Here is a 23,760-nt window from a genome sequence, read left to right as displayed (position 1 = left end):
GTACAAAGTGAGGTGACAGTCCAGAGACAGGCAGGCTGCAGGGGACACCTGAGCTGAGTTTTCAAAGAGGGTCAGACAGCCGAGGCAAGTGAACAGTATCTGCAAAGGCCTGGAGGTGTGAGAGAGCATGGGGGTGGGGGGAGAGGTGCTGGAGGGGCAAACATGCTCTATGGGAGAGCCCAGGAAGTGTGAAGGACCCTGTGTGGCAAACCCCCACCCCTTCTCATTCTCTTTAATTCTGCCAGCTTCCAAAGCCCATCTCAGCTTCATTTCCCCACTCCTCAGAGACCCCATCTTGCTCTTACAGAATTTACCAGCTCCCAGCTTTCATTTATTACATTTAGCTTCTCAATTATAACCTTCCTTAAAGCAGGAGCCGAGTCTGATGTACCTCTTTACCTGCCACAGCACCTAGCCCAGCATATTCTAAACAGAAGGCTCTCAGTGTGTTTTGAGTAGGTGCATGAAGCTTACAGAACCGATCGTAGCTCAGAGTGTGAGCACCCAGCCTAACCGCTAACCACGCAGCATGTTCAGAGTTACGACCTCAAACACAGTCTGCACTTGCGGCTCTCCTGTTACCTTGTTCTGGATACAGTTCTGTCTAGTTAACGTGGAGATGAGGAGCAGGGTTAGTGTTAACGTTGTGAGCAGGGCTCTGAAAGAGTCTGTAGATGTCAAGAACCAATGGCTCCTGAAATTAATTTGTAGGGAAAGACCTTCCTTCCCATGTTTCCCAGTGGCTGCTGGGAAGGGCTGAAGGGCTCAGGCCTGGCTCTGGAATAGGTTCCTTCTAGAATAGGCCAAGGCCCTTACTGGGGAACCTGTGACATGGAGGCAGCATCTAGCAACACCCTCTGCCTTTTACTTTTTTTCAGTTGCCAGAAACACCTTCACGTCTCCCAACTCTCCAAGCCTTATAGCAACTTGAGGCGGTCAAGGCAGAGGGGGCCATTCCTGCCTGCCCATTAGGACACTGTGGGACAGGAAGACAGAGATGGCCACGGCTGGGGTAGGGCAGGATTTTCATTTCCTCATCTGTAAAGAAGATGGCACGATCAGACTGTGCAGGGAGCTGAGGAATGACTGTTCTGTGAAGCCATGACCCCACTTCCCTACCTAAGTTCAGTCCTGGCCCAGGACTGCAGAAGCAGGGCTGCGGCCCAGGCCAGCTGGGTCTCCCGCTGGGTCTCTAGACTTCTAAGGCTGGCCGTGAGGGAGTCTGGGAGAGCGGAGCCCTAGACTACTGCAAGGTAGCTTCCAACTGGGAACCAAGGCGCAGCCTCAACCACAGCAGGCTGCCCAAGGACTGCACTCAGAGACTCCACAAAATTTTCAAGCTTATAGTCCCTCCCCATTCAATCCTGCTCCACCTACTACCAGTTACCAAATCTCTCTGGGACTCAGTCTCCTCATCTGCAGAATCAGTGAGATACTCCTACCTTGTCTACCCCGAAGCTGTGAAGCAACACAGCCGCAACTTCCCTATAAAGCACCAGTGCTAGAGCCCTTCCCTTCACTCTGACACTGTGCCCTGTGCCCCCCAACTGTAGGTGTCCAGAAGCTACTGAGGGCTGGGGTTACCCCAGTTCTCTAGCTAAGCACTTCCCTCTAGACCAGCCAGCTGTTCTGACCCCTTCACACCATGGGGGTCTCCTGCCCAATGACACACACACACACACCCCTTTGCTGACTCCAGCCTGTCTCGGGCCCCTGCTGAGCAACCCCAGCACAATAGGGCTCTTGTATTCCCTACCCCTACCAGGTCCCAGCCTCTGGCAGGTTCCCCCAACCCACCCGCAGAGCTCCACAGCAGCCAGAGTTCCTCACCACTCCCTCCTTAACCCTCTTCTCCTTGCAATCCATCCGCTCTCTCCACCCTCACCCCTTCCGAAGAGCTCAGTCCCAGGCTCCCCTCACCCCTGACTCAGAGTGCCTGGCTGTATTCTCAAGCCCACCCAGGTCCGACCCAGGTCGCAGCTCTCTCCAGCAGCCCTGGACCCTTCAGGTAAAAAAAAAAATGTGCTAAGTCAATTCACAATAAGGTACCAGTGGGTTGATAATGTATTTTAAAGAAGGCCAAGGGTGAGAAGCTTTGCCCAAAGGAGTGAATGACTACTGAATGTATTGTTAGGTCCCAAGGCACCAGTATAAGGGATATGTTGTACGGGCGCTCCTGAGGCTCCCCATACAGGAACCTACGCATGACACTGGTCCTAGGACAGGCCAGAGCTTAAGATAGATTTTTATCTCTAACACAGAAAATAAAACCGACTCCTCTCTGTTTTCAGCTCGCTAAGTTTTAGACAAGGCCCTACGGCTGGCCACCCCCCTCCAACTGCCCTACCCTTATTGCTGCAGCTGACTTGTGTTGCTCAGGGCTCAAGCCACCTGGGAGACGGACTGGGGGAGGGGAACAGGTTCCAGGTGATGCTGATGCCCCAGGCCTGGGAGCTACACTGGCCTATAAGATGTTCCTCCCAGATTCAGCCAGAAGCAGTCGTGGATCCGGGTAAGAGGAGACCGCTGACCTCATAGGACAAAGGTTGATAGGGAATCTCAAATCAAAGGGGAAGGCTCCTGAGAGGTTTGCATCACTTCCCCCAGGCCAAAGGATCTCCTGACCACCTGGCAAGTAGAAGTGCTCTGAATCGCCACCAGCACACGGGGCGGGGGGAGGTCCAGGCCCAGGCCCAGGCCCAGCCGTCCTACTTACTGGATCTTGTGATCTTTCGGTAAAGCACTTTTTGTCTCCCCTCTCGTGTGCGAGGCACTTTACTGTACCTACTATTTCCACTCCTTACAACCATGCAAGGAGCTATCCCTGAAACTTGCAGAGGTAGGATCTGAACCAGACCTACTTCTAAAGCCCAGGCTCTTAACCTCCAGGTGATTCTGCCTTAAGAAATGACACCAGAACAGCTAATTTTAGGAAGCAGAGACTCCCCATACCTCAACTAGTGTGTGTACCATGTCTCTCCCCCACTTACCCTGGGGCTGATTTTAATTACAGACAGAGCTAGCTTGGGCAAGTAGAATGATGAGTAAGTGGGAGGGGGGAGGGGCAGAGATTCTCAGAAAGCAGAACTCACCAAGGTGGGTCAAGCTAGTTGTAAACTTCACCTTCTCAGAAGCGAGGAGCTGGACCCGATGCTTACTTCTAGCTCTAGGATTCTAAGAGATGACTACTTTTAAAGAGAATTATTTTCTAAATTAAGAAACACAGGTGCTCCTTGTCTGCTCATCTTCTCAGCTGAAGGAAAACCTGTCCTCACAGCGCTAGAGGAAGGCGGGCAGCAAACCCTCGTAAGGCAGTGCTCAGGGGTGCCCGGGTCAGCCACAGAAATGGGGTGCACACGGGTTCTCAAGAGCAAGTCTCCATGTAAAGCTGCCCATCTTCGGATGGAGAAGTCAGAGCCTAATTCCTTCCCTTCCCTTCCTGGGGCCCAGAGCCTTCACCCCTGGACTGTGAGCCGACGGCTGGGCCTTCCCTATCCTGCTCACTGCTGTCTTCACACCAAGCATTAGTTATCAGCACATCGGAGGTACAAAAGGTGTTGTATGAATCGGCACGTTGCCGACATGCCTGCAGTGTCCGCTGGGACTCAGTCAGCGGCAGGATTTCCCTACCTACCCGCCCCCTAGATGCTCAGAGCCCTATCTGAAGCTGAAGAACTACAGTAAAATCAAGAGGCTGGGAGATTCACTTCTTAAAACTTATTTTAATATCCTCCCCGCCCCCCACCCCAAGTTGGGAAAGTTGAAAACAGTCTGGCTGGGTTCAATTACAAATTAATACACATTTTTTGTCATTGTTTAAAGTAAATCAATTGTGGCAATAAGGGATTATCCTTGGAAAAAGTGAAACCCATATTAACAAAATATGTCATGGAAGAACCCCACTTAGTGATTTCATTGGCTATTTAAAAATCTAGAAAAAGTCAGCATTCTGTATATTCTCTGGGGCTAGTCCATGTAGTGGAAGGAGGCCTTGCCCAGACTAAAGCAAGTCCAGTCAGCTCCAACCAGGTCCTAGACCCAAGGGAAGCGAGGAGAGAGGGCATCCCTTCTTCAGGAGGGCAGAGAAGGTAGATCAACAAATAAAGTTCTGCAGCTCCACTTACAAGCCCAGGGGGAGGAGGCAGGAAGTTAGAGGGAAGGCTTAAAGATGCAGCATTCTTTCAACCTTAAAAAAAGAAAAGTTGGGGGAAAAAAAAAAAAAGGTCTTGCAAGATCACTGAATGAAGAGAGAAAACAAGGAATAGAACTTAATACTCCGAGTCAGTCTCGACTCATCCATCTCTTCACGCATGCCACACACCATCCTTCCAGGGCGCTCAACCTTTGAGACCCATAGGGACTCTCTGCTTCCTAGCCTGAAAGTCATGGTTAGAAAAGGTACCATACACATACATACACACGTATGTCACGTGTTAACGCGTGTATAAACACTTGCGATAAAATGGAAATCTGGAAGAAAAAATTTATCTGTAACAACTTGGAAAGCTGGGCGCACCGACGGCTCCCAGGCTGACTTCCTTCCATTCAGAGTTCCGCAAGACGGTACCTCCCCACCATCAGCTCTCCAACTGGGATCCAACTACATCTTCCCCTAAGAGCACCTGGTACCGAGGGGAGTAGGGCAGGGCGGGGGCACAAAACCAACACAGGTGCCAGCAGAAGTGTCCCCGGTGACATGTTTCACGCGTGAAAGAAAGACTCTGAGTTCTGTGAGAGCTCTCTAGCCTTCCTGACTTCCCTCCCCCTGCCCAGGGGACTCACATGCCTGGATGCTGCATCTTTAAATATTTCTGGCTCAGCCCTCTTGCCACATATGTCAGTAACATTCCAAGCTGGCTACCACATGCTCAGGCTCTGGCCTCCTCCCCTCTCTACTGTCGAGTGCTCTGCTGCTTCAAGGGCATGGTGGGGCCACGCATCTCCCATTTCAGCTCCGTCTTCAGTTGATCACACATCTCAGAAACAACCAAATGTAAGGGGGAAAAAAAAGAGTTCCGAAAGAATGTTCATATTCGAAATGCCTATCTCCCTGGGATTTTTTTTAACTCCACTCGATCAATCTATTGAAGTGAGTTAGACAAAGCGTGTGTGCACATGCACACACACACACACACACACCAGCACACACCCACAAAATGTAGAGGGCTGGAGGTTGTTTCCTGCCAAAAGATCTAACAGAGGAAAGCTTATGAGCTGATCAAGTTTTAATATCGCGGTTAACAAGAAAGATACACCATTTAGCAAGCACACAGAGACCACGGGGAGGACCTTCCGATCCCTAGAGCATTTGGCTCCCCGGCCTATTTTCTGCCTACCTCTGGAACAGTTTTTGATAGTTACTACATTCAGAGAATCCAAGAGGACTGCATGGACAGATGAACCTTTATTTAAAAAAATAGCACTTCAAATAAATTAAAAGGGACAACCGTCAAGTGTTCAAATTGTGAAGAAAGAGTTGAAAACCTAGAGACTCCAAGCTGCGGGCTTCTAACCTCGTTCTTTGTCCGACGGCAAAGCCCCACACACCTCAGTCCTCCCACTTGACACCTTCCCTGCTGAGATGAGGGAAGCGATTGCAAACAGGAGACCAGACGGAGGAGAAAGCTGCATCTGACTGGAATGAACATTGCCACGTACTTGCTAATACGGGTTTCACTTTATGACCAAATGTATTCTTTCAAAAATAAAAAATGGGGGGAGGGAAGCTGCATGTTTTTAAAAATTGAAATTATTTAGGGATAAAACACTAACTCTAGTGCCTTTAACGGGCAATAGCAACTTTTTTCCTCCGAAGTCAAACACCATCCCCAGCTGAGCCTTTGTGCTACAAGCTTTTCAGGAGATGTTACCTAAACTTTATTAAAAGAAAAGAACAAGTTTAAATATAGACACTGGACTAGCCCAGTCTGTATTTTCAAGTCCACATTCTTCATCTGAAGCACTGCATCAGGGACCCCCCCTGAGTCTGCATGTTTTCAAGTTCACAGTACATGGAACCAGTTTTTCTTTTTAATTTTTTCCTCACTCAGAGCAGCCACACGCAGTGGCCGTTGACGCCGGAACCTCGGGCGGGGCCTTTTCCTACGAGGCCTGGCCAGAGCTGCCCAAGGTTTCTCCTCAATGAGAATCGATGCTGTCATGCTCTATGGATGGGAAAAAAGCAAGAAAATAAAAGCACCTGGTACAGGTTTCATGAGATCCATTCGGATTCGCTATGTCCCAAACCCGCTGCTGAATGCCATTTGTCCACTTTGTGTGTGCTGAACAGTTCGCGGCCTAGGAGTGGGTCTCAATTCGAAGAACTGTTATTGGACGCCCCCGAGGTCGATGCAATAGCAGCTCCAGCAGGGCTACTCGTGGAGACTGACTTTCGGATGTGAGGCAGCAAGTAGGGGTCACAGGCCAGCTGCTGGACATCGATGCGGTCCTCCTTTCGGTAGGCTAAGCATCGTCGAATAAATGCCTGAAAGGAAAGGTTCTTGAAGAAGCCTGAGGCAGATCATCCTGGTGCCCCCAGAGGGAACCCTGAGGCTCTGCAGTGGCTGCCAAGGCCCAGCCCCGGAGCAAATGTCTTCTACAGAGAAGGGGCTCAGGGCCCTTCCCAGAAATCCCCGAGCACACCCAGAAAGGACCAGGCAAGGAGACACGTGGGCAGCCGCACCTCTCTCTGGCCACGGACTACTTCCCCGAAGGAGGCGGCCAAGCCATTCCTGAGGGGGAATGGGGCATGACCCGACCTCTAAATACCTCTGCCCCCAGAGCACAAAGACCAACACAAAAACCACTCTCTCTCTGCCTTGGCCGGTTTACCCGGGCACGTCTATCTTCACGGTCCTGCGTGTACAAACCATGGCCTCACATGAACTTTCTACTTCCTGAGGAAGTGAAAACTGCAATGACAGGCCACCACCATAGGCAGGGTGAGGAGACCCACACTTACTAACACTACAGTGTGTCACAGATTGGTAAATGCTTCCCATGTATCTCATTCTTCCTTGCAATGATCAGGCACACTGCTAAGTAGTAAAGGAAAACCTGAACAGGACGTGTCTCCCCAAGAGTACTGCAGACATAGAATCATACTGTTGAGTTGGGTTTCATTCAGAATCCTAATGTACTACCACCATGGAAGTTTCCTTTGTGCTAGGTATGAAGGGCTACACAGGCTGTTTCTACAATTCTTATCACAAAGGCCCTTAAACAGATGATCTATCTTTTCCTATTTTTTAACCAGACCTATTAATCAGAGTCTTGTAATGTAATTATTTAAATAAATAAATTGATTTTTAAAAATCTAAAATGTCATTATCACCCTCAGGCCATACTTTACATTTGGGTGATGATAATGTCGCAATGTAGGTCCATCGATTCTAACAAATGTCCCACTCTGGTGCAGGAGACTGTGCATGTGCAGGAACGGGGAATACATGGAAACTCTCTACTTTCTGTTAAATGTTGCTGTGAGTCTAAAACTGCTCTAAAAAATATAGCCCAGGGGCGCCTGGGTGGCTCAGTCGATAAGCATCTGCCTTTGGCTCAGGTCATGATCCTGGGGTCCTGGGATCGAGCCTCACATCGGGCTCCCTGCTCCGCGGGAAACCTGCTTCTCCCTCTCCCTCACTTGTGTTCCCTCTCTCGCTGTGTCTCTTGTCTGTCAAATAAATAAATAAAATCTTAAAAAAAAAAACCAATCTTTAAAAAAATAAAATAAAAATATAGTCTAACAAAGTCTGTTAAAAAAAAAAAACCCACAAAACACCTAAAAAAAGATGTAATGATTTTCTTTTTCCATGTTTAATTAATAAAAACCAAAAGTACAGCAACAATCCTGGTTTTCCAAAATCAAACACATCTATAGGTAGCTGCCTGATTAAAGTATTTGGAAGATAAAAACAAACTCACAAAAATAAACTTAATAATCCTTGGCCTTTAAAAACGAACGTTTCTTAGTGAGATATGACACGGGAGTTAAATGGGTTACCTCGAGTTGGACAGCATAGTTACTGGTCAAATAATTCCACCTTGAATTTTCTCTCCACACAGCCGCCAGGGCAGGCTTTTGAAACAGGGATCAGATCACACAGCTGCCCTGAGTAAAACCTTTGAGTGTTTCCCATCTGTCCTGCTGCCTCTCCCACTGACCACCCTCCCCTCCGCTCTCTGCTCTGTGGATCTGCTAAGCTTGCACTTACATCTCAGCTGCATGCACTTCTCTGCTTGGACTATTCTTCCAAATCTACACATGGCTCCCACCTTCACATCACTCAAGATTGCTCACTGGTCGCTTCACCACTGAGGCCGTCCCTGACCAGGCCATCATAAAAGGAGTTCCGGCCCCTCCATCTTCTTACTTGCATTTATTTTTTACCATCTGAGATGGATCTGTTGCTAGTTATTGTTTGTCTCACCTGCTGGAACAGAAACTCCTAACAGGCAGGGACCCCATCTGTAGTTCATTGCTACACACTTGCCATTGTTCCCTCTCTGCCACCTAGATGGGGCCTAGTTCTCACCAGGCACCCGAAGCAGTTATTGTAGGAGGAGAGGGGAGAACAGGATTCAGAATGAGGAGGTTTTGAATGACTCCTGACTTTTATACTATACTGATAATCCATCCACTATTACCCAGAGAAATAATACAGTCATTTCCTGCTGGCCAATGGGTCACAACTTACCTTTGCTTCTGGTGTTACTACTGGCTTTGGCGGGAACTGCACTTCAGTAGCTTTAAGAATAGTATTTTCTTGTAGAATGTCTTGCTGGGACTGGTTGTGGCCAAAAGGCTATCATACAAAAACAAAACAAAGGTGGGCCTCTGGTTAAAATTAAAGAGAACACAATTCAAAACCATAGGGAAGGGAAAGAAAGCATGCCTCAGTGAGAACTGCTAGAAAGAACTTTGGAGGGGCGCCTGGGTGGCTCAGTTGGTTAAGCGACTGCCTTCGGCTCAGGTCATGATCCTGGAGTCTCGGGATCGAGTCCCACATCGGGCTCCCTGCTCAGCGGGGGGTCTGCTTCTCCCTCTGACCCTCTTCCCTCTCGTGCTCTCTGTCTCTCATTCTCTCTTTCTCAAATAAATAAATAAAATCTTTAAAAAAAAAAAAGAAAGAACTTTGGAGATGGTCTCCTCTAACTCTCTCTTTTTATAGGTGAGGGGTAGAAAGGCTCAGAACTTAATAACATGCTCACAGGACAACATCAAGGTTAAGGCAGAACTGGGACGGGAAGCAGCATCTGTCATATCACGACACCTCTGTTCAGCTTTGCTTACAGCCAAGAAAAAGAACATTCCAGAAGGAACCAGCAACCTCTTCTCCCCTGAGTGATACCCGTAGGCTTAAGTAATACATATGCATGCCACTGGCAGACCCAAGACACAGGTAAAGAGAGATGGAAAAGGAAGTAAAAGAGAAGGAGTAAGTACAAAGGGGGGGTCTGGGGCTATTTAATGGCTTCATCTGTACCCCAATGTGCCGTTTTCTTTTCTTTTGCCCCCCAAAGATTTTATGAGCGTGTGGGGGTGGGGGGTGGGGAATCTTCAGCAGATTCCTCGCTGAGCGAAGAGCCTGATGGGGGGGATCCATCTCACGACGCTGAGATCATGACCTGAGCCAAAATCAAGAATCAGATGCTTAACCGACTGTGCCACCCGGGAACCCCAATTTTCTAATAAAGTCTTAAAATACAAGTTCAAGCCTAGTGTCATCTCTACAGTGCTTGTACATAACCCCTACCAACATTATCAGCAGCACTTCCACATTATCAGAGAATAAGTAATAATTAACTCCTCCGGGGGCGCCTCCCTGGCTCAGTCAGTAGAGCACGCAACTAGATCTCAGGGTTGTGCGTTCGAGCCCCATACTGAGTGTAGGGATTACTTAAAAATAATAATAATTAACCCCTATGGCTGGTTCTGAATCGTTTCCCCATATTAGAGAGGTAAGATAAAGAAACAAAGACCAAGGAGAAGTTAAAGAGGAAGATGAAATCTGAACGAAGAGCTTGGTCTGGGGACTGTAATAAAAATATTAAGAGTCCAAGGGAGTTGCAGAACTCCCAAATGGCTTATACCCACAACCTACACTGTCGGGACCACCGACAAACTTCAATTATTTATAACACACTGACAGCAAGAATTTGCGTATACACACACCGGATCCCAGTATGTATGTTTATTTATAAGGTAGTAGGCTCATAAGGAAAACACAAACGTGAAAATTCATTAGGTATAGTTTATTACCTAGGTTATTATGTGTCCAAATGATCTATCACCTTGATCCAGAGGTAACAGACAGTGAATACTTTCTAACACTACACCTCCCTAGTACAGAAAATAGAAAGCTTGCTTTTATTAATAATAGCTTTAACTAATGGGATGGCTGGGAATAAAGAGCCCTGTAGATATTTCAAGTTTCAGTTCTTGGGACCTTAAAGAATGGCTCCTGGAATGACTGTATACTTTAAATAAACTATTTCATATAATTCCTTGTATATATTATCAGAAACAAAACATACCCTGGATCTAATTGAAAACAGCAAAAACGCATGTTTTCAATAGCCCAGTGGAATTCATTAAGTACTCTAGGGTTGAAAAGTTCTGCTTATGCATAAAGCTTTTATTATTGTCTGTATTTTCTTCAAACCACAACTTTCAGGATTCCATTCTGTATAACCAAATGATTAATTCCAAGAGAATAATCGACACCATGCCAGTGTGTACATGCAGCCCAAGACAGACGTCAAGCCACCACATCTGACCTTCTTCCTTACCTTCCTTCCATAAAGACACTGGTAGAAGATCACACCCACTGACCAGACGTCAACTTTATTTGAGATCTTTGGTGGCTCTTTCCCAACCACAAAACACTCTGGTGGTAAATACCTGGGACAAAAGGAAAATAAAAATTCTTAGAAAAATGACTGTATAAATCTAGGACATGTACAAAAAGGCAAAGTAGGAGACCTTATGGGAAATAAAAACTATCTGAATTTTAACTGAAATTTTGCCAAAAAAGCAACTGGGCCTAGCTGGGTAAAGTCAGCAAGAAGATACTCTAACTTAAGGAGGCAGTCATGTCCTAAAAGCCTTAAAATACACTTCTCAATTCACTGAGAGGGGCAAATATTCCCCCTAGTCCCTGCTTCACCCACCCCAGCATCCTTTCCCAGGGTTGTGCCCTAATATAAGTGTCATTCAACAAGTTCCAAAACGGAAGGACAACACAAAAGAAGCGCATTCCAACTTTTATGAGCTGCAGCAACAAACATCCAAATAGAATTCGAAGTGGTGTGGGTTTGCTTTCATGTTGGCTAAAAAAGATGACTCTCTAAAATAACTATCTTCAAAGTCCGAATGAATTCAGGACCCCGTATAAATCTCTGAGAGGACCGGCTGTCTGCCTTCTTAAAGTAGCCTCTTTGCAAACTCTAGACTGGGAGTACCTACAACCTATAATAAATGGTGATATTACAGTCCAAATTATCAAAGGTATTTTACATTTCCCACTCGAAGGACGATCAGGGGCTTACTGGAAGTCTAACAAATAGGGGAGAAAAAGCCAAACAAACTAGTAGTTAGCACAACTCAATCCTCATCTGAATTCCTTCCCTCCCCACCCACCCCTGGCCTCTGAAAAAGACTAGCTGGGCAGCCAACCACACCAAATTGTATAGTGTGGAAGGTAAGGGCCTCTTTGCATTTAGGAAACCCAACAAATATGCTTCCACTCATTGCCTGGGGTCTTAGCCATGGCGCAGCTGGAAGGCAGCATTCTGAAGCTAACAGATTGATTTCTACAGATTTCATGCTGGTAAAATCAATTCTGTGAAAAAATTATTTTAGACCCTGCTGTGCTTCTGGTATAAAAATCTAAACTTACAACTTGAAGGGGGCCACAGAGTTGAGAGGAAGAAAATATTTGATGATGGGCTTTTTTCTTTTTTTAAAGAAGTTTAGTCTCATGTTGTTTCTTATTTATTATTTTTAACAGACATTTTGGGATGATTAAGACCACTGACCTACATTATTGTTTCACAATGAAAACTGTTAGCCAAAACACACACTGAACTTATGAAGAGGGAAAAAAAAGCAAAGAAATAAAAATAAAGGAAAAAGAATAAAAAGAACAGCTCTCCCAAATGCCACTAAAACCTCCCTGAACCCGACTTTTCATAGTTCTTGATTCTTCAACATACATAATTTAAATATGATGTTGGATAAATAAAAATAGAAACTTGATTCCAAAATGATCATTTAGTATTTACAACTCTTTTGTGGAGGTGTTAGGGAAGGACAGAAATTGTTGAACTTATCCAAATGCTGAGTAATAATTTACCCAAATATTCAGAGTACAAAAGACATTGATAAAAAAAAAAAAAAAAAAAAGACACTGCCACTGGATAGTACAAATCTGGAAAATCACTTTCTAGGTCTCAGTTTTCCCATGTGTAAATGGAGAAATAAACTAGTTCTTCATCCAAATAATACTGAAAATAATAAGCGCTCTAATTCCCTATCGAGGACTTCAGGAGAGAAAAGACAGTTCTATGACATTGCACTAAATTGTGTTTAAAAAACAAGCTGCATATTCCATCATGATAAAATCGTCATAGGGAAGATTCTCAAGGTCTAGTCTACAGGTCATTTATTTAGTAGTATTCAGGGTGCCTGACTGGCTCAGTCGGTGGAGCATGCGACTTTGTTTTTTTTTTTTAAGTGTGGAGCCTGATGTGGGGCTTGAACTCACAACCCTGAGATCAAGACCTGAGCTGAGATCAAGAGTAGGCCGCTTAATCAACTGAGCCACCCAGGCGTCACAGAGCACGTGACTCTTGATCTCAGGGGCATACATTCGATTCCCATGTTGGGTGTAGAGATTACTTAAAAATAAAATCTGAAAAGTAGTATTCAATGTAGAAGAATTCTACCAAATACTGCAACAACCAAAATACTGCAGTCACCTAGACTTTGTTGTCTTCCCATCCTGTTTATATCTCTGCAGACATCACAAGAGGATGACATATGAGGAGGGTAATTATGACAATGCTTCTACCAACACGGAGACTCTGTAAACCTTCATAGGAACCCATGGAATTAAATTTTCTCAGTAGCCTCCCTCTCTACCACACCTTTTATTATGAAACCAATCTTCAAATATAATCTGAAGTAGACAGTAAAACTAACACCCAAGTAACCATCACCCAGTTTCAGTAAGTATCAACATGGGGCCAATCTTTGTTCATGTGCCCCTCCCCCACCAAACATTACTTTGAAGCAAATCCCAAACACAATTTTTGTTTAAATTTCAAATACTAAATTTTTAATAGCTTAGCAAATATAGCAATAGGTGGCAATGAGAAAACTAATTTAAACGTTATTTAGCTTCACTTTTTAAAAAGAACAAAAAAAAAAAGCTAAAATCTAAGTTCTAGTGAATTTATATAGCAGAGGTATAGACCTGTTTCCAGAATTTCCAACAACAGAGATTTTTGTATCATTTAGAGACAGGAACACTAACCCACAATAACCACCATAGTAAATAAACACTGTAAGTGTAGCTTCTATTTTAAACCTAGAATCTCAAAGTTTTAATTTAGGGACTGATTTTCACTATAGGTACCATCGCCACAAAAAATAAGGGGCAATGAAAAGTAGAAATTTTGTGCACATGGTGTTTTTCTTAGGATGTGACGGTTTCTCTAACATACATAACTTACATATGATCAGACCGATGAGCAAAGAGCTCATCTTGTGGGTTGTGAACGAACTCCCCCTTCTCTGTCTGCTTCCAACCCACACCCTCATTCCCAGGCAGTCACTATTCTGCTAAAGCCCAGGGCCCTCCAGTCTCAAAGATAAGAGACTGACCAACAGACCCTGGGGTTTAACAGCATGTATAACCCCTCCCTGAGTGCTGCTGGAGGCTTTCTCCATGTTGGAATCACATGTCCAATATGTAGCTTTGTGTTACCACCTCAGAAGTGAAAAGGAAGCTCTGTTAACACACCGGAAGCTCTGTTAACACGCCTTTACAATCATGAAGTTAAATGCTTGGGCTGCAAGTATCTTTTACGGTTCTCGCTGTCGAAAGGAATACTAGGCAGAAGTAGGAGAGGTCATAGAGCTAGCTGGGGTAGGGTGGTTGCAGGGAGATGAGTGATAACAGATGGAAGATAGGTGGCCCAAAACCGTTTAGAGCATGGCTGAGGAGATGGATAATTTTCCTGGCAAACTGTACTTTTTTCCTGTTTAGATTTCAAGGGATGCTGTGGTTACTTTACATATTGATCTTTCACAACTCCTTAGTTCTCGACAGTCCACCATCCTCAGGCAACTCTAGAGATTAATCCCTCATCCCACTGAGGCATAGGAAGAGACCTGCAATGGGGCACCTGGATGGCTCAGTCGGTTAAGCGTCCAACTCTTGATTTCAGCTCAGGTCGTGATCTCAGGGTCGTGGGACTGAGCCCGCGCATCAGGCTCCGCGCAGGGTATGGAGCCGCTTAAGATTCTCTCTCTTTCTCTCCCTCTCTCCCCCTCTTTTGGGAAAAAAGAGAGAGAGAGAGAGAGAGCTGCATTTGTATTGAAAATAATTTAGGGCCATTCTTTAAATACACATGAGCAATCTCATTCTCTTCCTACTCCATAAGGCAAGCCCTAGGAAGAAACACACAACTCCAACGCCTGGCCATATATAACCTCTCTCAGTGGTTTCCAAAAAAGGAAAGAAAAATTAATTAAATACAGAGTCGAACTGCCAGAAAGACAGTAATATTTGGGGAGGAGAGTCTACTTTGGTTTACAGCATTTTTGCCTAAGACAGGATGTAGATATTAATTATCAATTACCAATATTTCCGTATAGCACAGCCTTATCTCCACCAGCCAACCTGGCAGATCTCCCAAATACCTACCAATAAGTACCAGCACCTTGTGATGTTAGCTCCATGCCATCCACTGAATTGTAGCTATCATCATCCATGATCTTGGAAAGACCAAAATCTGTGATTTTTATCTCTCCACATGCTGTACCATTTACTAAAAGAATATTACCTAAAAAGATGAAAACCTTCATGAATAAAAAGAGACTTACTAATTAAGAGAAAAGTTCAAGGTAATAACAGACAAGAAGGGGACAACTGAACTCAAACTCTTGCACATAATAGCAAACATCTAAATTCCTGGAATAAAATGATCTGGACTCTGGATGCTGGAGGAGAGTCCTCAGTGTCTGGCTGCAAACTTCCATTTTCCAAGAATCACCTGCTAGATGTGCCAAAACCATCACTATGAGCAGTGGGAAAAAAATAGTAACTCGCCAAAGTAAAATATCACTTGGACAGTTGGTTAAAAATGGTGGGAAAGTTTCATCTGAACTTTCAGTAACGCTCTCCAAACCACCCTGTTTAGAACAGTCGTTTCAGGACAAAAAAAAACCAACAAAAACCAAAAAACCCCAAAAACAAAAAACACAAAAATATACAAGGGAATCAAAGCTAGTACCACAGTGCCACCTACAGCTCCTACACCAGGAAAATGTCCTGGATTCAGCGATGGAAAACCCAATCACACAATGGCCATCGTTTTAAAAATCACTTTGTTGTAATGAATTTTTTAGTCATTTGAACTGCATTGGAACATTAAAGAATAGTATAAATAGTGAGATTTAATATGCAGCTACCAGGAGAGGAAAGCAGAGTTAACAACTGCGCCCACCAGGCGGTAAGTGGGAACCATCTTCCGAACACCCCAGCCAAGCTGGTGCCAGCTATCTACAGAGAACATACACAGACTTCTGGAAAACCAGCCCACGATGACGACAACAAAAAAGAAGTTTAACCGCCCTCTACTGTTCGCTAAGGTCTACTGAAGTTTACATAGTAACCATACAAAAAGATGAAAAACTATTGGGATTCAATCAAACGGGAGGTGTACCTACAAAATAACTTGTTCATCTGGGGGCACTTATCAAAGAGACCTGGAGGAGAGGAACGGCTACGCAGTGTGAGTAATGGGAAAAAAACAAAGCTGAGCCTGCCAGAGCAGTTCTTTCTAAATCGGCTGACATCATGAACTGCCCTGGCTCTAAAGACAAGGGCATTGTTTCTCCTGAGTATTTAATCCGACTCCCCTTCTCAAGCCCAGCACTGTGGGGCCAGGACTCTGTTCCCACACCTGCCCGGGCAGAGCCAGACACTACCAGGCTTCCAGGCTCCCTCACATCCTCTAACTTTGTAAAATTACAAGTCCCTCCAGAGATCAGAGAAAAGCCATCAATACCGTCACCTAGAAGTCAGACATACCTGGTTTGAGGTCATAGTGTATGATGGGAGGTTTTATTTCATTTAAGTACTTTAAAGCATTCACAATCTGCATGATAATGGATCGGGCCTCTTTCTCCGACATTAATTTGTGCTGTTTCAGGTAGAAGTCCAGATCATTCCCCTCACAGTATTCTAATACTGTACAAAACCTAAAGACAAATAAAACGACATTTGACCGTGGGAAAGAGCAAGCAGATTAAGACTTCTTAAACCAGCCCCAGTGAAAACTTCAGGTAATTAGCTTCTTGCTCTGTTCTTCTTCATTCCTTAAAGTAGTGTTCTATTCTTTATTCAGTAGTAGCTACCTGAGTGGTTGACGGGAAGGAAACTGCATTCTCCCCTGGTGAAGAGCCTTCACACCCTCCACACCAGAATCTGCTGTGCTACAATGTACCCATGACATTCCAGACTATACGAATACAGACAAGAACTGTAATGTACCTAAGCTAGGGATCTTTTCAGAAGGGTCTCCCACACATGCCGTGCTCCAGTTCTAAACAAGCATATTGTGGTCAAGTACACAATTCTCAATGCAAACATTTCATATTACCCCGAGTGCTGACAGTAAGAAAGAATCTAGGGTTTGCTCAGGTCCCAAGAATTGGTTTCATGTCATATCTCATGGCAATTTGGCACAATACTGTACTATAATCTCTCCTTGCTAAATATAAGGTGTAAAAGAACTTCTAAAAGCACAGTATCGGGACGCCTGGGTGGCTCAGTCGGTTAAGCATCTGCCTTCGGCTCAGGTCATGACCCCAGGGTCCTGGGATCGAGCCCCGAGTTGGGCTCTCTGCTCAGTGGGGAGCCTGCTTCCCCCCTTCCCTCTGCTTGCTGCTCCCCCTGCTTGTGTACTCTCTCTCTCCCTGTCAAATAAATGAATAAAATCTTTAAAAAAATAAATAAAAGCACAGTATCTGTGGTTCTAACAAATGTGTTATTACATAGTATGAGTTTTTTCCTCCACTTTTATCAATACATATACAGACCCAAATTTAAAACTACATACCATTTGTAGCATTAAGGGTCATGCATCTAGCTTCCAAGGCAGTTATAAACCAAAGTAAGGCTTCGTGAATTGTTTGAGTATTCCTGAGAGATGAAGACCTTTTAAACTATCCTAAGCTGTGACAATGTGGGTGTTATCACTCAGGGTCTAGTCAGGAAATAAAAACCACCTGAGTATTTAAAACAGAGAGGTTTTAATTCAGGGCACTGATCACATGGATGATGGAAGAGCTGAGAGGGTAAACTGGCCAGTGAGGCACCCCAGAGATCATCTAGACAGGAAGCCATTAGCACCCTAGGGCCAGAGGGCCAGATGACGGAGATGGTGCAACCAGAATGGAGGGTCACCGAGAGAGACTGGAATCACAGTGGGGGCGGGTGTGTGTGTGTGTGTCTACCTCCCACTATCTCTGTCTCCGCAGTGGCTGACCCCAGCTGAACAACAACTGACACAGGAGCCTGGTCAAACAGATGACAAGGGTCAACTCACCTAAGATGCAGAGCAGGGGAAGGGTGAGGAGCAGACCTGAGAGCAAACAGGCTCGGGACTAGCACTATGGCCCCTGGGCAATTTGAGGCCTTCAAAAAGCACCGCAATGAAAGGTGCACATACATAGTTCTGTGGGATCCCTGAACTGAACAGCTTATGTTTCTTATGAAACATACAAGGGCATGCTAGCACCCTATTTGAGGATAAATATCAAAAACTTATAGATTCTCTGATCTGAGACAGACTCTCGTGCTTAGTTGATGTATTCTTTGGCCCAAGTGCAAGCTTAAAATAAAATCTCACTTTAACACCCAAACAACTCTCAGAAGATTTTCTAAAATGATGGTGAAAATTCACCATACACACAACAGGAGGAACAAAATAAACTCAAGAATAGCACACAACCAAGTCAATTCCTCAGATTAGTTAAAAGTGTATACACAATTCAAAACTGCAAATAATCCAAGTCATATTTATTTTTGAGATTTTTTTTGTACTTACATTTTGAGGGGTGGTGGTGGCGGGGGGGGGCAGTCTACTTAGTATTCAAGGAATTTACTCAAAGCAAAAAGGTAAGACCACCCTGTGAAGACCTGTTCTGTACCTAGATATTCATCTGAACCCCATCCATGCTAACCACACACTGACTATGCCAGGTTTGAGGACCACCCTTCTGGAAAGGGTACATCCCTGAGCAGGTGGAAGAAGGGATTGTTCACATTTCCAAAGGGAGTTAAGGTCTCCCCCTTTTGGAAACATTTCTAAATGTGGGAAAGTTCTCGGCAGAGCAATCTCTGAGACAGCTGCTGTCTGGAATAGGCCAAAACGCCTAGAATCACCCTGCAAGGCGAAGAGAAACACCTGCTGGCCAGACCCTACAGTATGTTCTCCTCAGCTCAGACTCCTACAGAGAAAACGTTTCCAAATGCTGAAATATTTCTAAACCCCTGGATAAACCCAAAGGTGACAGAGCTCACTTATACCAGGTAATGAAATACAACAATGCCTAAGAGTACTAAAGATCTCAAGCAAGTCCTTCAACTTCCCTGGTCCACAAATTTCCATCTCTACGGTGGGAAGGCTGAACTGAGATCCCTCCCACCTCTAACCTCCTACATGCCTGTGAGGCTCGATTTCATGGGCAGCACTGGGTTACGCCTTCATTTGTGCTATGATAAAATCACATTGCTGGTCCTTCCTTGAAAGATCCATCACTGTTCATCAGAATCTCCAGCTGGGGCAGAGACTCTTGTATAGTCCACACTCACTGGTGAGTGTCACAGGTAGCTGGCACCACCTTGTGACAGTTACCAAGAGCCAACAGTTAAATCACTAAGCCACTGGTAGGATGAATGGACAAACAAAAGGTGGTATAGTCATACAATGGAATATATTTGGTCCTAAAAAGGAATGAAGTACTGGTAACATGCTACAGTAAGGATGAACCTTGAAAACACATCTTGTTAAATGAAAGAAGCCAGTCATAAAAGTCCATATACTATGAGTCATTCATATGAAAGTCCAGAATAGGAAATCTATAGAGGCAAAAAAAAAAAAAAAAAATTAGTGGCTGCTTAGGGCTGGGGTCAGGGCAGGGGGAGAATAGGGGAGTGACAGCAAAAAATATGGGGTTTCTTTCTGAGGTAGTGAAAACGTTCTAAAAATGACTATGGCGATGACTGCACATATCTGTGAATATACTACAAGCCTTGAATTGTATACTTTAAATGGGTGAACTATATGGTATATAAATTATACCTCAATAAAGCTGGATATTTTTTTTTTTAAGTTAGTAGCATGAAACCAGACGTGTTGAGAAATTCATTATCACAGAAACTGTTGAATACTATGAATTAGCCCTATCCCCTCCCCACTGAGCTGGTTGTTAAACATTTACCAGCACACCATTACACACATCCTGTGGCTAAGAGATGTATTGCTGGCCCAAATGTGAATTCACACAGGATCATCTGCCCAGAAATAAATGCACTTGGTTCCCTCAGAGGTTATTTCCTCGACCCAGATTGAAACTCTAATCCATGAGTAGTCAACACACTGCAAGAGACCAGTATCAACTGCTAAGCTAAAACAGCACAGCACTTACGAGTCAGTGTCCAGTGAAAAGTAATCATACAGCTTAACTATCCTGGGATGATCCAGTTCTTTGTGAATCCGGTATTCCCTACATGCATGCCTGTAAACAAAGTGGAAAATTAACATTTCGTATTTTGGACGGTCTTTCAGACCTCTTCAAGGATACGCCTACATATTCTCTCATTGCTCCTTATTTCTGCCTATGCATTCCATTCAGGTCGGCTGGCCCCCCTATCTTTCCTCATCCTATTTTTACTACTGGTGTCTACCAAGCTGTTGAGAAAATAGCAGGTGCTCAAATATTTGTTGAATGACTAGATGCCAACCTTTTATCCCTTTCAAGTTCATTCTATCACAATCTCTCCTCTTTGATATTTACACCCAAATAGCAAAGCTTTAAAAATTATAAAGACAGTTTTTTCTCTCCCTTCAAAAGCTGATACTTCATATCTATAAATGTTTATATCCTGGGGCTACATCAAGGAGATCAATTTTGGCAATAAACTGCTTGGGTAAAAGGATTACAGATTATATAAGGCAATTAGCAGTGCTTTGTATTTGTTTGTTCTAGAATTCTCCTTACAAAAAGAATTTAAAGGGCTATCAGCTTTACTTTCTTCTAAGAAAATATGAAACCGATAAAAAAAATTATGGAACCTGGGGCCTAGGTGGCTCAGTCCGTTAAGGGTCCAACTCTTGATTTCAGCTCAGATCATGATCTCAGGGTAGTGAGATCAAGCCACGCACAGCGAGGAGTCGGCTTGGGATTCTCTCTCCCTCTGCCCCTCCCTCTCGGCATGTGCGTGCATGCATGTGTGTGCATGTGCGTGCACTCTCTCTCTCTCAAATAAACAAATCTTTAAAAAAAAGAAAATTACTGAACCCTAGTTTTCTTGGAATGAGAGTTTACATATACATATTAACATCTTTTTTTTTAGGGCTTTTCCAATTTAAAGTCATTTAATAAGATTAGGAACAAAACAAATTATGTAATTTCACATATTCATTGAATTTTAAAAGAATTACAGAACAAATTTATTCAATATAATTACCAATAATTTTTGAAGTATTTAGTTCTTATTTACGAAGAGAGCAACAGAAAATTTTTCTATTTTAAGTAAGCTACCACCATTTAGTTTGGGGCATATTCTTATAAGGCAAAGAGTCAGAAAAGAGAAACTTTCCAGAGTATGGTAAAATAAAACTAAGATGATGCTTTCTGAAACTGGTGTATTCCAGTATGTCAAAGATACACAGAAAGTACTCAACTAAAGAAAAGCTGAGGAAACAAGCAGGACAAGGAGGAGAGAGGAATAGGAATCTAAAATTAATTAAACACGTTTTTCCCGGATAGAAACTGTGTTTGACTAAGCTTATTTTTTCAAGCTGCCACTTTCTACAGTTTTTTTTGCTTCTTCTAATACTTCATTTCATCATCTTTATGTCTTTCTGAAAAGAAAAGACTTGCCAGCACTTAGGCAGAGCAGTGTTAGGACACCCACTACACTGGGACCTGGAAACCTGGCCCCGAGTCCCAGCTCTGTGACATCGCTTTTCGGGGCTTCCCCATGGCTGCACAGGACTGGAGGTTTCAAAGGACGCTTCCTGGAGATCCAGGCCTCTGGGGCCCCCTGTGCAGATGCTGAGCAAATATAACTGTGGCCCAACCCCACATCCCACCTAAGCAGCGTCACACCTGTCTTTTTCAAATATCAAGATTCCGTGTAATATTTCATTCAGTAAAATTAAGGTGACGCTGTTCACAAAAACCAAGTTTAGAAAGCTAGGGACTAACTAGATAACCATTCAAGTCATTTCTTACGCTAGCACGCTACAAATGTATAGTTCTCTGCCATTCTGTTTAAACTTTTTGATTTTGTCGTACGTTTCAGAACAGAGACCAATTTCTCTATCAAGGTACAGAAAATAGAGGGAACTAAAGGAGGCAAACATTAAAAACCAAAGGGAGGGTCATTCAAAGTCCTTGTCAACCAAGGGCATTTGCTGTGAACACTGAAAGCCCTCCCTCAACATCATGTCAGGCCCTAAGCCCGCTTCTCGTGCTTCATCAGGCAAGCCAGGAGCTCTGCCACATCCCTCCTATGTTCAACTTGTAATTTAGCATCCGAGGGATTAATGCACTACAAATACAGAAACTGTAATTAGAAACTGGAAGAAATGTATCCACTAACGTGTTAGTTTTTTACCCTCCTGTAAATGGATGTATATTTAGGCTTCCAAAATGATTCTGTCCTAAAAAATTAGAAGAGTATCATACACAAGAGTATACTAACTAATTCAGATACAATTATTTCTGTGGACAGCTTTATATGAAATGCTTCCTACTGTGGAGTTTTTAATATGTTGTTTGGGGGAGTTAAAGAAATCCTGTGATACTAATGCTTTAATAATGCAAAAGTAAAACAATTTGCTTTTTGTTTGTGGGGGAAGGAGAGGAAAGGAGGTGCAGAAGAGAACTCAAAATTAAACAAAACAACCACCTTTAATTTTGAGTTCTTCCTTCCTTTTTACCCAAATAAATGTCTTGATTCCAGATGGGACTGGGAAGTCACTCCCATGACAGGAAAAGCAAAGACACTACTATGCAGAAGAATAGCAGCATTTTCATATTTTATAATGTTACCACAACACTGAAGTGAACCACTTTTTAGTTTAATACTGAATTTTTAAAGCACCTTCTAAAATCTGTTATGAGCTTGATATAAGCCTTCTTTAAGTTCAAAGGCATTAATGACATTTTGTTAATTCACTATTATCTATATAGCCTGTATTCATCAGTATAATTTCATATCAAGTAAAATCTTTCAAAGCAAGGTGGAGTGCTTATGAATTTCTCCCCAGGCGTGAATGGAAGTCACAAGAACTCTGCACACTCCCTCCCCCATGTGTTTTTTGGCCAGGAAATGGCCCCTGCAGAGACAGCTCCATAGAAGGTACTTGGTTGCCATGATTCCCACCTCCGGTGAGGAAACAGAGGTAGGAAGGCACCACTGTGAGACTGCAGCTGGACCAGTCGAGAGCTTAGAAAAATGAGACAACCCCCTTCACTTGCGCTATGACTCCGCCTGGTAGAGAAATGTGAGACAGATCCCCAATCTCTACCCGCTAGCACTTGAAACAGCTTGCCAAATGTGTCGCGGAGGCATACAGTCCCGGCTTCAATCCCTCACTGTTGCAAAAGGCTAAGGCAAGCAGCACCCCTCCTACAGTTACCACAGTGTTCCTTCCAGAGTTCTCTTTCGGGCCAGCCTAAAAGCTGGACACTGAGACCAGGCAAAGTATGCGTCAGTCCCAACACAGGAACCATCTTCTCAAGGTTGACCAAGGCTGGCCCCTTGTGAAGTCAAGTGGTTTAGAGTGGTCAATGCACACATAAGATGGAGAACAGCCTCCAAGGAGAGCTGAAGAGCATTTTTAAAGAGAAGCATGTATAGTTCTAACACCCTTATGTACTGAGAGTCTCAATGTAATGGGGACATTTCTCATTTATAACTGGTCAGAACAACATGTGGTTTCCTTCTCTGCAGTGCTCCTGGCGTTCACTGTGGCATGCCATTCGTCCCCGCACGCCAAGTCACTGGAATGCACTTCTAATAATGTAACTGCTCCTCAGAAGCATCTGGACTGCAGCTGCCTGTCACATAGGATACACACGCAGGGTGCCATGCATAAACCACACATCATCCCTTTGCCTACCTCTGCTAAGCCCTACTTCCCTTAATGCAGAGGAACCCCCACTTCTCCAGGGCTGAGTGCCACTGCCAATCTGCACGGAAAGGAAGAGTTCCTGGACCCCCCGTAAGT

General features: G+C 44.1%; 1 protein-coding gene across 8 annotated transcripts in view; it reads right to left on the bottom strand.

The window, feature by feature from the left end:
• Nucleotides 1-5,207: 5,207 nt before the first annotated feature.
• The window catches only part of TLK2 (tousled like kinase 2), a 117,520-nt gene continuing 98,967 nt past the window's right edge, over nt 5,208-23,760 (bottom strand). For all 8 annotated transcript variants that reach the window (XM_078065887.1, XM_078065888.1, XM_078065885.1 and 5 more), the window contains 6 exons: nt 19,946-20,035; nt 16,323-16,492; nt 14,934-15,072; nt 10,792-10,903; nt 8,697-8,804; nt 5,208-6,484 (listed from right to left, as the gene is read on the bottom strand). In XM_078065887.1, coding sequence (XP_077922013.1) covers nt 6,311-6,484; nt 8,697-8,804; nt 10,792-10,903; nt 14,934-15,072; nt 16,323-16,492; nt 19,946-20,035 — 793 coding nt within the window. In that variant the 3' untranslated portion in view covers nt 5,208-6,310. The remainder of the gene's footprint in view (nt 6,485-8,696; nt 8,805-10,791; nt 10,904-14,933; nt 15,073-16,322; nt 16,493-19,945; nt 20,036-23,760) is intronic.

The sequence above is a fragment of the Halichoerus grypus genome, chromosome 2 (assembly GCF_964656455.1).
Source record: "Halichoerus grypus chromosome 2, mHalGry1.hap1.1, whole genome shotgun sequence".
Classification (NCBI taxonomy): domain Eukaryota; kingdom Metazoa; phylum Chordata; class Mammalia; order Carnivora; family Phocidae; genus Halichoerus; species Halichoerus grypus.
Note: the sequence above shows the minus strand (reverse complement) of the source record. Positions and strands in the feature narration are given on the sequence as shown.